This window comes from Chinchilla lanigera, unplaced genomic scaffold (assembly GCF_000276665.1).
Source record: "Chinchilla lanigera isolate Chin_1 unplaced genomic scaffold, ChiLan1.0 scaffold00005, whole genome shotgun sequence".
Classification (NCBI taxonomy): Eukaryota; Metazoa; Chordata; class Mammalia; order Rodentia; family Chinchillidae; genus Chinchilla; species Chinchilla lanigera.
The window spans coordinates 24,509,256-24,523,398 of record NW_004955406.1 but is presented as its reverse complement, the minus strand read 5'-3'; the positions used below and the strand labels follow the sequence as shown (position 1 = coordinate 24,523,398).

Sequence of the window (14,143 nt, the reverse complement as noted above, 5' to 3'; positions counted from 1 at the left end):
TTTTTTTTTTTTTTTTTTTTTGTAGGGGCGGGGGTACACAGTTTTAGCCATTCTGTTATCTTAAAGGTTCTGACAATATGTTTGCAATTTGTATATAAAATAATTCTTTGGAAGGACTATCAGTTTCTGATTATCTTTATAGTCTCTAAAGTGCTCAGGGTAACATCTTGCAAACATTAGTTTCTGAGAAATGTTTTTGACTGGAGGAATGCATAATAAATAAAGGAAAACAAACTCACAGAGTACACGGACATCATACTGAAGGGAATCTTCTCCAGCCTCATTCACGGCCACGCACGTATATCTCCCAGCATCTTCTACCCTAGCCCGGGGAATCTGCAACACTCGCCCTCCTAAAAATATAGCCAAGTATGTTTACTTCTCTAAATCTTAGGCTGAGCACAGATCACAAACAGAGATACCACTTTTCAGGTCTAATAATTTCCTTATATTTTCTTTCTAGGCTCCTGCTTTATGCAATCATTTCAGTTTTAATTTCTATCCATTTTTATAACTGCACTATTAAAAAGTGATTCTGTATTGCAACATGATGAGATCTCCTGAGAAATGAGTAGCTCAGGTAAGTTTTTCTGGGGTGGGAAGGAAACAATATTCTATGCCCTTCTTCCTGTTCCATTTGGAATGCTGTCATGCAGTAACCTCATACTTTTACAGTTTTGAATAATTTTAATAAGACATTTACATTGTTTTTTATAAATACTGAAAAAGTCATATCCAGGGATTTAAAAGTATGAAATGTACTATGATACACAGAATTTTTAAAGAATAGTGGGGTGCATTTAAAAATTTTTTTGTTGTTATTTCATACTTACAGAAAGTTGCAACAATTACATAAAATTTTTAACCTATGTTCACCATTTATATTTCAGGTCATTTGCATTATTTGTGTCATATGTATATTATCTTTTTCTGAGCCACCTGAGAGTTAGCTGGAGATGTGATCCCCTTTAATACTAAATACTCATAAGTCAGCATTTCATAAGAATAAGGATAATCCCTCATCTAACCACAGTACAAGGGGCAGAAGCAGGAAATTTAAAATTAATACAAAACTAGTGTTGAATACATACTGCATACTCAAATTTCATTAGCACTTACTATACGTTTTTATAATCATTTTCTCAGACCCAGATTCAACTTAGTGTCACATATTACATATAGTAGCCCCGTCTATTTATCTGTTTTTATTTCTGATTATTTTTTCAAGATATTCCTTTACTTAATTCAGGCTAAATTTACATATTCATTTAATGCACTAACTGTACAATTTGATTAGTTTTGACTATCCTTAGATTTGAATGTGTAGTAAAATTTATTTGAAACTGTGAAAATATTATTTTACAACAATCTGAACATCTCAGAAATGCAAATATTTTCAATTATAATCTTTCTATCATAAATCATTTATTATTGTATAGTAACTATCTATAAGTATATATTAGAATTTATTTTAATAATGTATAGAAAGCAAACATAATCTCTTTGTACTAATACAGAAAAGCAGGCATGAGGAAGCCAAAGGACTTTCCTAAAGCCACTGTCATAAGCTAACAGACTGATCTTCTATGAGATCTGAAAAAGTTTTCTAAGGTGACCTATCCTATTGTTAAATTCTCAAGCTAGACTATTCTTGATTTAAACTGCATGGTTCCCAGTGGCAAAACAGCAGCTTAATGCCAGTTAAATTACATGGCCAGAGGGCCAAGCAATTTAATTGGTCAAGAGAAGAAATACCTGAGAAGAAATACCTTTGACAGAGATTCATATTTTCAAATGTTTGCAGCGATTTTTACCTGGTAAAATCATTACTTTGTCACTTGAGGTCAGAGGACGGCCCTCTTTATACCACGTGAGTGTAGGAGGAGGAGCAGCATTTGTTTCACAGTAAAGAGAAATGGGATTATTGATGATCACATCTTTGGCTTCACCACTTCTTCCAGTATCTAGCATGTTTCCTATCTCCCAGAGTTTCTGAAAACTTGGAGGAACTATGGAGGAAAAGCATTAAATTGTGGTCAAGCATGAATGTCAGTGTCAAACCATTATTCGAAGATCCTGACTGTATTCTGACAAGAGCGATCTGTAAGTATAATAAGTCAGACAATGTGAAGATGTTCTTAAGTACTTATGCAGCTACCAACACTAACTCTTAAGCCAAAATAGTAGACAGAAGTTGAAGTTGGTTCTTATGTAGAAAAATAAGACATATAGCACCCAGAAGACTACATTCACCTTTTCTTTCCCTGTAATGGCTCTGGCACTTAAACAACAAAGAGGTCCATTCTCAGGACAGAGCATGGCTAAAAAAGATGATCACATCACTAAAGACCACTAAAACCAGTGATTCAATTGAGAGCATTTCTCAATGATTTATCTTACTAAAAAAGATGAAATTATGCAATTAGAATTGAAAACTCCACTAAGAACAGTAAGATAGTCTCACACTTCCGGGGAACAAGTATGAAGTTTTGTGTAGTTAATTTGCCTGTACATCAAAAGCATTAAAAAAGTATATAACGTTTGACCTAAGACTTCCACTTTTAACCACTGAAAAACATCAAAGATGTGCAAAAATTTTGTGTGTACAGATGTTCACTGTAGATTATTTATGAATAATGAAAACCTGGAAACAACCCAGACATGAAACAACAGAAGCCTTGTTAAATAAATATTTGGATATTCAACTGATGAAACAGGCATAATTATTAAAAACCATGTTGAGGGTTGGAGGTCTGGTTCAGTGATAGACAGCTTGCTTAGCATGCATGAATCCTGGAGTTCAATCCCCAGCACACACACACACACACACACACACACACACACACTCATGTTGAATAGTTAATAACCCTCAAAATAACAATAAGAGCAAGTATTATTTTTCAATTATTTTACTAAGAACTTACACATTTGATTTCACCTAGTACTCACTACAATTCTATAAGATGTTAGCTCTAAATGTGAGTAAATGGAAGCTTCAAATATTTAGGCAACTCTATCAAGTCACGAAGCTTGTAGCAGAAGTAATTGTGATCCAGTTCAAAATCTCATTGCTCTGAATTCTTTTCTTTGCACTTTTTGTATTCCAGATAAATGCTCTTTTTAAAACTTCATGATACAACGTCAGGTGAATGCTAATGTAACAGGGAAGTCTGTATTATACGATCCAAGTTTCTAAATGAAGTATATGTTTAAGACTATCAAAAGAAAACACATAAAACCTAACCGGAGTAATTCTGAGTGATGGGAGTATTTCCTTCTTCCTCAATTTGTTTTGTTTGAAATTTGAAGAATGAATTTGCTTTGATAGGTCATGTGAATAAAATTTTACAGAATAAGAGATTAGTGTTACCTTGTATATTCACATCAAAATCCAACTCATCTTCACCTGCAAGGTTAGATGCTACACAAGTATATCGTCCAGTGTCTGATATTTGAGCTTCCTTTATTTGAAGTGTGTGTCCATTTGCAGCAATACTAACATGATCATCTGACTTAAGAGGCTGTGATTTAATTATAATAATATTAGCATTAAGTACTTAATCAATCCTGTAAGAGAGCATGCAGTTGATCATTTATATTTGTAACAGGGCTTTGTAGGTAATGCATTTATACATTTTTATAATGAAAAATATGTTCTTAGCTACCGTATCCATTTTCCCATGTTAGTTTTTTCAGCTGATATCTTCTAGTGCTAAAAAAGGTGTCCTTTGTAATTTTGTAAAAAAATGCCAGAATTTATGAAAAATTGAGGACTCTAGCACAATCTGATTTGATTTCTAGCTATTATTGACTCAGAATCATCATTGCTTCATACACAAAAATGTGTAAATTAGAGGTATTTGTGCTAAGATGTCTTATTGAAACTACCACTTCCCCTTAATTCTTGAAGATTTGAGCTGCTGGCTCATTCCTTCTCATTTTTTTTCTCATAATTCTTGGTGGATTCAATATCCATGCGGACAGTCTTCCAAAGTCATGTTCTCTCAGCTCCTTGATCTGTTCTCCTTCAATTTTCTTATCCTCCAGTCTTTCTCAGTTTCTATATAAGGGAGTCTGACATAGGTAGATCTGGTAATTACCAGTAAATGCACCCTTCATGACCTGTTGCAAGCTTTCACTCTCTGCCCATATCCTTCTAACTTTGAACTCATTTTCTTAAGCATCCCAACTCTGATATTTTTTGGCCCCATAGGGAGGTTCACATTCCATTGATATTGCAATTTTTCACTGCTTCTCAGTCTCCTCCCAACCTGAATTCCCACCTTAAACAGAGAATGTTGATTATGATCATCCCTCCTTATATGAGCCCTCAAATCCCTTGGCTCTTCTCTCTTTATTTTATTCCACTGATTAAACCTAAACTCTGATTCAAATCAGTCTCTGCCCCTCTCCTACTTTCCTGGTCTACTCCAAAGACATCACCCCAAAAGCTACATTCTCTCTCACCTAGGTTATCACCACATTGTTTCAGTCCATGGGACAGTTTCTATCTTAAAAAAAAATTATTTTGCTTCAATTTACCTCCACATCTTCTATGGCCCTTTATAGTTACGTGACTTTAAAACGCTTTATTTTCTGTCTACAATTTCTCTCCGTATGTTTTCTTGACTATGATCTTATTAAACTGTGTCATCTACTTGAACATAGTCTTTGTCAAGGTCACCAATGACATTCACGTGGATAGATTTATTGGTCAAGTCTCAGTGTTTGCCTTGTCATTGGTATTTGAGACATTTTAACTTGTCTTTATGCTGAAATACTTTTCCCCCCTTATATTTTGAGAACCTGTACTCTCTGCTTCTTGTCTTCCAAATGTAGGAATCCTTCAGAACTTAATCTTTGAATGTGTTCTCTTTCTATCAAATCTCAGTCTCTTAATGATCTCATGTAACACACTCATCTCATAACTTGCTTCCACTTTAGTCCCAGTAATTACTGTCTCTCTTTTTGACCACTGCAAGAACTTCAGGGTTCAGAACTGAACCCTCTATTGCTTCTTCAATTATAGAAATCAGTGTACTCTCTTTAAAATTAAAAAAAAAAGAAATCAGTGTAGTCCCTCTGAAACCTTAACTGTACCTTATCTTTCCTATGAAAGTTTCCAGCTGGCCCTCCATCCAAATAAGGGAATATTGGTCTACAAGGCAGAGTGATCTGGCCCCCTCTTCCTCTTCGTCTTGTATCATCTCTGCTCCCACTGGTTACTGCACTCCAGACCAAATGCACCAGGGCCTTTTCCTGGGCTACACACTCTACTTTGGAACAGTTTCCCTATGATATCTTAGGCCTTTTCCTTCACTCTCTTTGGTTTTCTGCTTAAATATCATCTTACCACAGGGGTCTTTCCTATTTAAGTATCCTCAGTACCCTCCTCGACTGAGTTTCCTCCATGACACCTATGCCATCTGGCACATTCTATTTTACAGGTGTATTAGTTTAGTTTCTGTCTTCCCAAACTTCTGTAGGCAGTGATTTTTTTCTATTTTTTTCATGGCTGTATGTGCTGCACCTAAAATAAAACCTGGTAAATGGAAGTGCTCAGTATATAATTTGGGATGCAACAAATCATTATCTTCCCCCCACACCCCCGGGGTACCGGGAATCGAACTCACTACCTCGTGCTTGTCAGTGTCATTATCAACAGTATATCATGTATAAAAGTAGAATGATTTACATTTTCTGTGTAAAAATAAAAATTTCAGGGCATAAATAAATAAAACTCAAAGGCTATCAAAGTTATTATGGCTGATACCATATTTTGTATGTGTGTGTGTTTGATACTGTCTCAGTAAAGTAGCATTGCCTACAGGAAAAATAGCAGAACTGATATGGAAAATAAATAAAAAAGTATTTTTGTTAGATTTCTAGGGAACCAATATCAAACCATAAAACTGAGCATTTTAAAGCATCATAATTCGACCAATTACACAGTTTGAATTTGAAACAGTATTTTATTCATAGTGCAATTTTTTAGAAAGTCTCACTCCTACCGCCATTCTAGTCTTTATCCAATTTGTGTGTGTGTGTGTGTGTGTTTGTGTATGTGTCCTGTGTAGTAACTACAACAAAGGAAAGGCTTGAGAGAACGTTTAAAACTAAAATAATAACATGATTTCAAAGGAGAAGGAAATATTTATTCCCAAGTAAATTTATATAGCATTGATATTTTACCATGAAGTTAGCTTGTAGGCAGAAAAGAAACTACAAACAGAACATGGTGGGAGTTCTGTATTTTTCTTTTTGCAATGGCTTCCAGATGAAAATTGCTTATTTTATACGGAATGATTTTTTTTCTAGCTGCCAGTTTTGCAAACTACATCTGGGATCTGAAAAAATAAAGCTATATCTTTGCTACCTCTTAAATCATGCCTGTGACCTAAATTTCTATAACTACAATTTAACTGGCCATTTGGTTGATTATGTATAAAACAGGATAAACAGCTTAGCTATTTCACATCTGCATTAAGTAGTGTTAACAACAGTCAAAAAATCTATTTTGGCCTAAGATCATCTGCACATAATGTCTTTAAAACACACATGGAAGAGCATAAGTTAAATGAGAACAAAATAGGGTGTGTGGTCTGAAAGTCAGGTCACAGTATTAAAGCCTCTACCTTTTGTTTGAGGTTTCCTAGTGCCCCCAGGTAACTGTATTGTGGTCTCCATCATCTTTTTTTAGAAACTTTTTTCTTTCTCTTGTAATAATGAAAATATTACCTTTCATCAAAGATGTTTAGAGAGAGTTCTGAATAAATTTATGACTCAATTTATACTCTTCATTCTAAGGTTTAGCACCCTGTAGGTATTTCTTCTCTACAGAAATTTACCTAATTTGTAAAGCCCCAGAACAGAAACAATGCTCCCCTAAGTTCTCCAGGGGAGAGTGGCCAGATTTGCAAGGCAATTTCTAAGTAAAACAGTCCTGCAAGCTTTCCAGTGAGGGAACAATACTGAAATTGTCAAAGGTGGGTTAGGTTTGGTTTGGTTTGGTTTTTTAGTAGTTTTAGATTCTAAGAGCACAGGATTTGATAGTTTTAAAGTCACAATGATTTTCTGAGTCACTTGTGCCTGTTTTTTTTTTTTTTTTTTTTATCATATTACTCTTGAAGAAACTATTAGCAAATAAATATAGTTGACTGGCCTGTCCGTCCTTGTACCAGCTGAGGGAGGCAGAAGGAATCGCATATGCTTCACACTCCAAAGTCAGGGTGTTGTTTACTTTTATCTTCACTTCCTTAGGGGAAAGACCTGGCCCCAAAAGGTCTCCTTTATTGATTATGGGTGGAACTGCATAAAATAAATATTGAAGAGTTAAACACTGGTTCTTCCTGTGCTTCACTTTCATTAAGGACTAAGTTAGTATCTTAGTGAGCAATCGTATTCAGTGCAGAATGTGATGAGAAGTATTTTTATCCCCCACCAGTGTAAAACTGCCAATGGCACTAAAGTTTTTCACAGAAGAGTTAGTTTCATTTGCTCCAGGTGCACAGACAGTCCAAGCATGATTCTTAAAATGCATTTCATTGGCTTCCAAAGGTGTTGAGTCACAGAAAAAAATGACCCTCAGAAAAATACTCTTCCTTTATAAAAAGGGGAATAAGATCTTTGAAATGTAGATCCTGTTAACAGCAGTATTAGCTTTGCCTTTTATTTACAGTTCATTGTACATCGCAAACAACTTATGATCTCATGTTGGGCAGTGGATTAGTGCATATGCATTTATACAACAGTTTTGTACGCAAAACTACACTAGCTTGGCCAAGAGAATAAGTCAGAGACAAACACAGAGAAGTTTAAGAAAGTGCCACTGACAGGGTCTCCAACAAGAGGGTGGTGTTCGGATTGAGTGGGCTCTTAACACCTTTTAGCAATTGAAGGCGGCACAATTCTTAATTCAGTTTAATGAAGCAAACTGAATAAACAAGTCTTTAAAGATTAATATAAAGAATTATGAACCATAATGAGAAATAGCACTGAAAAAGTTAAAAAAAATTAGAGAAGATATAAAAATGAGAGAAGATATAAAACAGAACTTACTGTAGACTTTCACTTCATAATGCTTTATCATTTCTCCAGCCTCGTTAGTGGCTACACACGAGTATCTCCCGGCATTGTCCTCCTGGGCATTGAGGATCTGCAGAGTTCTACCTCCTAAAAAAATCACAAAACATCAAAGAAGGTCTGACATCAAAATGGTAGAGTATGTACAAACTACCTGGATTTTAGGTCTTACTATTAACATATTTCTTCTTATGCATCATTCTGTGGCAGGAATTTGGTACAGGGCAAACCAGAACCTATCTGGGCACTGCAAGGTGGGTGAGAACAGTCATGGAGTCTCCAGTGGCCTCTGCGGTATTGACTCTCCCACCTCCAAACGCCACTCCAGCTAGCTCCCTATTCACTCTCTTAATAGGCTTCTGCCTTAGTCATCATCTTCCTGTCATCCAGCTGATCTAGGTTAATCAAACTAACACACAGTTTTTAGTATAGTTTCTTCCATTTTAAAAATCTTCAGTGGTTATCAACTGCCTAAAGTACAAATGAAACATTCTTTAAAGGAGCATTCAAAACATGACTCCAACTATCCTTCCTGGCCTTATCTCCTGCCCACTTAGCTAATATTAGGTTATATGATATCTCCACTCACATAGTGGGGGAGAGGTCTTATTATCTGCATATAGCTAAGCCATTTTCACCTTATCCTTTTCCCACTCTAGTCACTCGGATGGATCTGAAACATCTTACAATTCATTGTCAATAACTGAATTTTGAAGCTTTCTTTATAGTCTGGTCCACATGCTAAGCAATAAAGCTTTTCTTAACCATTTTAACCCATTGTGTCCATTTCTTCTTTTGAATTCGTATAGAAATTCTTATCAACCCACTTTTCATAACCCCTTGTTATTTATAATCCATGTTTATTCACAGATACATGTTGATAAACTTTTTTATACATATTTCTCCTCAAATAAGACTGTAAATTTCTTAAAGCCATTGTACTTTTTAATTCTTTGATTTTCATATATATGTACTATATTGAATATATATTATATAATAGTACATACATATGAATTATATATTCATATATTATAATATATTATACATAATATATACTAAGGAGGAATAAATAAACTTCATCTCAATACTAACTCTCTTTGAAAGCTCAGTTCAACCAAAAATGAATTTCTACCTGTTGTCATTCCACACTATAATGTATTTTAGCAAAAATTACACTATAGCATTTGTTTATTTTGTCATTTAGGTACTTTTATATTCTTTAAAAAATATTTGGTTCTTTAGATTAATGGGTACATATAAAAATCAGAAATTAAATAATGATAAAACATTTCACAACCAACAACATAGATACTTTTGTAAACAGAAAACCCCAATCATTCTGCTTTTCTACAGCAGTGCATGACACTGATGCATCTTGAGCATCGGAAGTATATTTATTACCAGGAAGAATACGAATATTTCGGGTGGATTCTAATGGGGCTCCATCCTTAAACCAGGTGATGGTAGCTGGAGGGTAGGAATAAGCTTCACAGACCAAAGAGGTCGGGCTGTTAAGGGTAACAATGACATCTTCAGGGCTGCCATCACTTCCTACCCCAACAATGGTAGGAGATACTGGAAAAGATGTAAAATTTGATTAAAGAAAAATACTTAGAAATTTCTCTATTTGTGCATTTCTAAATTGCCATTGTGTTTATTTATGTAATTCTATTTCTTAACAGTTACAAAATAACTGAATTGTGTTCTTAGTCTATGCAAAAACAGTGAGAAACCTACGGAATTTCACAGGGTATTGAGGAAGATGACACATCAAAAAGGAACCATAACGTGATGCAGGAAGGACAGTGAGGTCAAACGGAGGCACAGCACTCGGTCCAGGCTGTTGCATGGGGTAGGCAGAGTTTCATTAGAGATGCTTTCTTGAAGGTTGCAGAGTAAGTCCTACAGTATTAGTAGTTGTTAGCAGGTAAAAAGAAAGCATACTGGGAGCAGAGCACTAGTAAATAGCAGGGAACAAGAAGGAAACTTGTAAAGGATAAACTTGAGAGGGTCAATATTGGGAGCAAAACTAAGAGGTATATTTGATTCATAAAAGACATGAGATACTGAACGAAAGCATTGAACAAAGGTATAAAAAAGAGAGACCAGCTAAATACAGACTTAGGACTTTGGCAGAACTCGCTGATGGAATTTGGGGTCTATAGGGAGCTGAAGTGAAAAATAACTTGGAAACTTAAACTCAGTGAAGTAATACAAATAGAAAGAAAGATTTTCTCATTTGAGAGGCAAAGATGTTTTATTAAATTTTGAATACATTAGTTGTAAGTCCTACATTCCAATTAGAAATTCCAACAAACAATTCTATATAGGCACATTACATCTGGTAAGAAAGATCCGGGTTTCAGCTATAGATTTTAAGTCAGCAGCCTAGAGGAGTTGACAGTTAAACATCTGGGCAGGAACTGTATTAGTTTATGAGAAATTTAGAGCATCCAGAGTCATGAAGTCATGATAGAATCCTAGAAATTTCAGTGTTTCAGAGACAGACCCAGTGAGAATTCATAAAGGAGAAATATAGGATGTACAAGGATGACCAGGCAAGAATACTGTCAGTGTAAGAGAGATCAGTCACGTATCAGGGCTGGGGATATAGCTCAGAGGCACAGTGCCTGCATGGCAAGTGCAAGATCCTGAGTTTGATTCCCTGGACCAAAAAGAAAAAAGAAAAAAAAGATCACATATCATGACTGAAAATTATTTGTTGGCCTTAACAATAGGGTAGTTCTTGCTAGAGCAGTATCAAAAATAGCATGTGGAAAAAAACCTGTTTTTTGTGGTTCATAAGTGATTAAAATAAGAAATGGGGAAAAAATAAAAAGTAAAACTGCAAGTACAGCAACTGGAGAGTAAGTGACAAACCAAAGAAGTGAAAAGATAGGGCATAAGTGCAAGAAGTAACTGTGAACAAGAGGGATGACCCACCCCTGGGGAAAGAAAGGACAGAGGGCCCGAGTGTATGGCTGGTTAAACTGGAAGGAGCAAATAAACACTTGAATAGCCTCAGTTTCATTAAGCTGGTGGAAAAGAGGCTTCGATTAAAATATCTCAATCTTCAATAAATTAGAAGAAAGACAAGGAACTGGACATAGAACCAGTCAGGGGCGAGGTTGCAGGGAAAGTGCTGCAGTGAGGGGCTTGACTTAGGATATCTAGAATAAAGAATAAGTGATCTCCACAGGTATTCTCAAGGAGCTGGAGAGAGTTTTAAAGTAGGATGTCAGGAGGACAGATGACAGGATGAGGAGATGGGTCAATATTGGGAGATGAATCAGTAATGAGTAAGTTATAAAGGGCTGAAAGTCCTACGTGAAGTGACAAGCTACAAGAAAGAACAGGTAACCCCGGGCTGATGTTTGTCTTTTCCACACTGACTGAATGTGCAGAGATCATAGGCATGTCAGGAGATAAACTGGTTCATAAACTGTCATTAGTATTTATCCATGCATTTAGTTTTGTTATACCTATTATACGTTAGGACTAACCTCTTTATAAAACAAAAAAGGGTTCTGCCCATGAGAATTTATAGCCTTGTAAAATACACAGTAGTTATATATACTATTCACCTGACACTTACTTATACATTATCTGGTATTCTGATTTAACTTTTCTTGCACGTTTATCTCTTCTACTCATTATACTGTAAGCTCCCTCAGGCTGTGTTCTGTATTTGAAATCTTATTAATGGGAGCATTTATATGTTCCTCAACTGGTATAGACAGTAAGTACAAAAACAAACAAATACAAACACAAAAATATGCAAACTAATATGTAGGTCAGTTGATTTGAGTAGAATTATTTTGATATTAGTCACCAAATACAAGAAATTTAAGTGATACATTTTAAATTGGAAACAAAGAGCATGAAAAAAACTCTAATGTCATTCCTGAGACATAAGCATTACTTTGATATTGCAGGAATCAAATGTATCAAAACACAGAATTATTTCATCACTCCTAGGCCACAATGACTACAATATGGACAATTTCCAGGAATGGCAGAATTTCACAAAGAAAGGATGCAGTATCTCAGGTTGACATTCATCCACTGTTTACCTACTTTTCTTTGACCAGCATGACTTTATCTTTTACTATAGCACGTTTAATACTTGTCTTATTCATAGTTACCCTTTGTGTATACTGTGCCTGGAATATAGTGAGGCGTTCCATAGCAACTCATGAATTTATGAATGACTGAATTAAATAATTAATTAAGGAAAACCACAAACAACCAAAACACCGTTGCTCTTCACATAATGAAATTCTATGATAGAGATGAAGCACAGAAACAAAGAACAAATTTTAGCTGACAGCCACATCTGATTCTTCAGGATTCAAAGCAGGACTTGCACCTACCAAACACATTAAGACTGAAGCTTTTGCTCCTGTCACCAGCTGTATTAGAAGCCAAACAGGTATATCTTCCCGTGTGTGACACTTGGGCACTGGTAATTTGAAGAAAACGACCTCCAGACATAAAATGATGGGCTGTGTCTTCTTGGAGGAGCTGTCCATCTTTGTGCCATGTGATTTCTGGTACTGGATTCCCTGTAAATAAAAACTGTTTTTGTCAGATGCCTAATAATAAAATGGCTCCAAATGATGAACATTGAAAGCAAGCAGTTGCTCTTCAAAAACAATGTGATAACCATTCATTCTAAAATAAATTTTCAAGGTAACATCTCTGGTAACAATAATGGCCATGCTATGACAAAGTTACATGCAGATTAGAAGTCATTTTCAAAGTAGGTTAATGTTCATCTGTAACTGAAATGGTTTTAAATTGATCATTGTATCTAATAAAATTTATATTTTTATTTCATAACCATTTTCATAATAAACTGCACTTCAAAGAAGAGCATTTTTTACTCAAAAGTATTACTCGAGAACACCTCTCTATTCATATTACATTTCATAAAATGACAATTTTTTTAGAAAAATAAAAACTTTAATGAAATAACTCAACAGATAATTTAATTTATGCCAGGATTCTAGTATAGATAGGTAAAGACATAACTATCTGTGAAACGAAAGGAAACTGCTCAAAAGTAAAGAGCAACTGGGATGAGGGTAAAGAGAAAAGAAAGAAGGGGAAAATTACCTATATATGTATCTACAGGATAGCTAACATGGTTGTACTACTGACTTCTATCACTTTATTGAAAGGAACAGTTAATGATTAATTATTTGGTTAATCTTGCATGTCTCTATTTGTTTTCCCGAGTAACCACTTTGAAGATATCAATATGTAATACAACAACCATGGTTAATTTCCTGTCACCTCGTCTGTAATTCAGTGTTGCTTGTATTGTTCTTCTGATATTTTGTAAATGGATTTGTTTGTTAATATGTTTTTGTTTATTTTTAAAATAAAAAGGAAATATATTAATTCTTCTTTTAATATTTATAACCGTGATAACCCAGCTTTTAAAAAATCTGTCTGAAAAGGGAAGTTATATTTAATATTAAGTTTAAAATTAATTCAGTAATTTAAAAAAACTTTAAAACCATAAAACAAGCCATATTAGGAAAGAAAGCTAGGACAACACACTACAACTAGAAAACTTAAGCAAAGAATGCTGTGAGATTTAGGCAAATAGTCTCCATGTCACAGTTGTTAATCACCGCATTGGAGTAAGCAACAGTGTAATATCAACGTTTCTTAAAATAAAAACATTTCCTTGCTTACGTGTATTGCTCACCCAGGCACATAAACAAGGAAAGAAAAAACTCACCAAACCTTCAGTAAAACGCTGGCTCTCCGTAAAGTGTTATGTGCCACTCACTTGCTCTTTAGAACTGCTAGGCCCTTTAAATAAAAAGGCAGGCCTGACAGCATTCCCTTAGAGATTTATTTTGATTGTATGCAAGTCAGTTAGATCATAAAGATAGTGAAACTGGTTTTAAAATTTTTATTTTTCTTAGTCTCTGTTCTGTGCAAGCATGTTTGCAAAAGACGACACGTTTGTTCTTGGATAAAATTCCCCCCATCAAATAATGCTAATATCCTTCCCTCCGATTTCCTACTTACTTCTTTGAAGTGA

At 35.0% G+C, this 14,143-nt stretch overlaps 1 protein-coding gene across 3 annotated transcripts in view; it reads right to left on the bottom strand.

Moving 5' to 3' along the window:
• The window catches only part of Hmcn1 (hemicentin 1), a 393,676-nt gene that overhangs the window by 99,943 nt on the left and 279,590 nt on the right, over window positions 1–14,143 (bottom strand). For all 3 annotated transcript variants that reach the window (XM_005375081.2, XM_013521738.1, XM_013521742.1), the window contains 7 exons: window positions 12,456–12,647; window positions 9,484–9,657; window positions 8,059–8,172; window positions 7,163–7,308; window positions 3,371–3,521; window positions 1,815–2,009; window positions 240–353 (listed from right to left, as the gene is read on the bottom strand). In XM_005375081.2, the coding sequence (XP_005375138.1) occupies window positions 240–353; window positions 1,815–2,009; window positions 3,371–3,521; window positions 7,163–7,308; window positions 8,059–8,172; window positions 9,484–9,657; window positions 12,456–12,647 (1,086 nt within the window). The remainder of the gene's footprint in view (window positions 1–239; window positions 354–1,814; window positions 2,010–3,370; window positions 3,522–7,162; window positions 7,309–8,058; window positions 8,173–9,483; window positions 9,658–12,455; window positions 12,648–14,143) is intronic.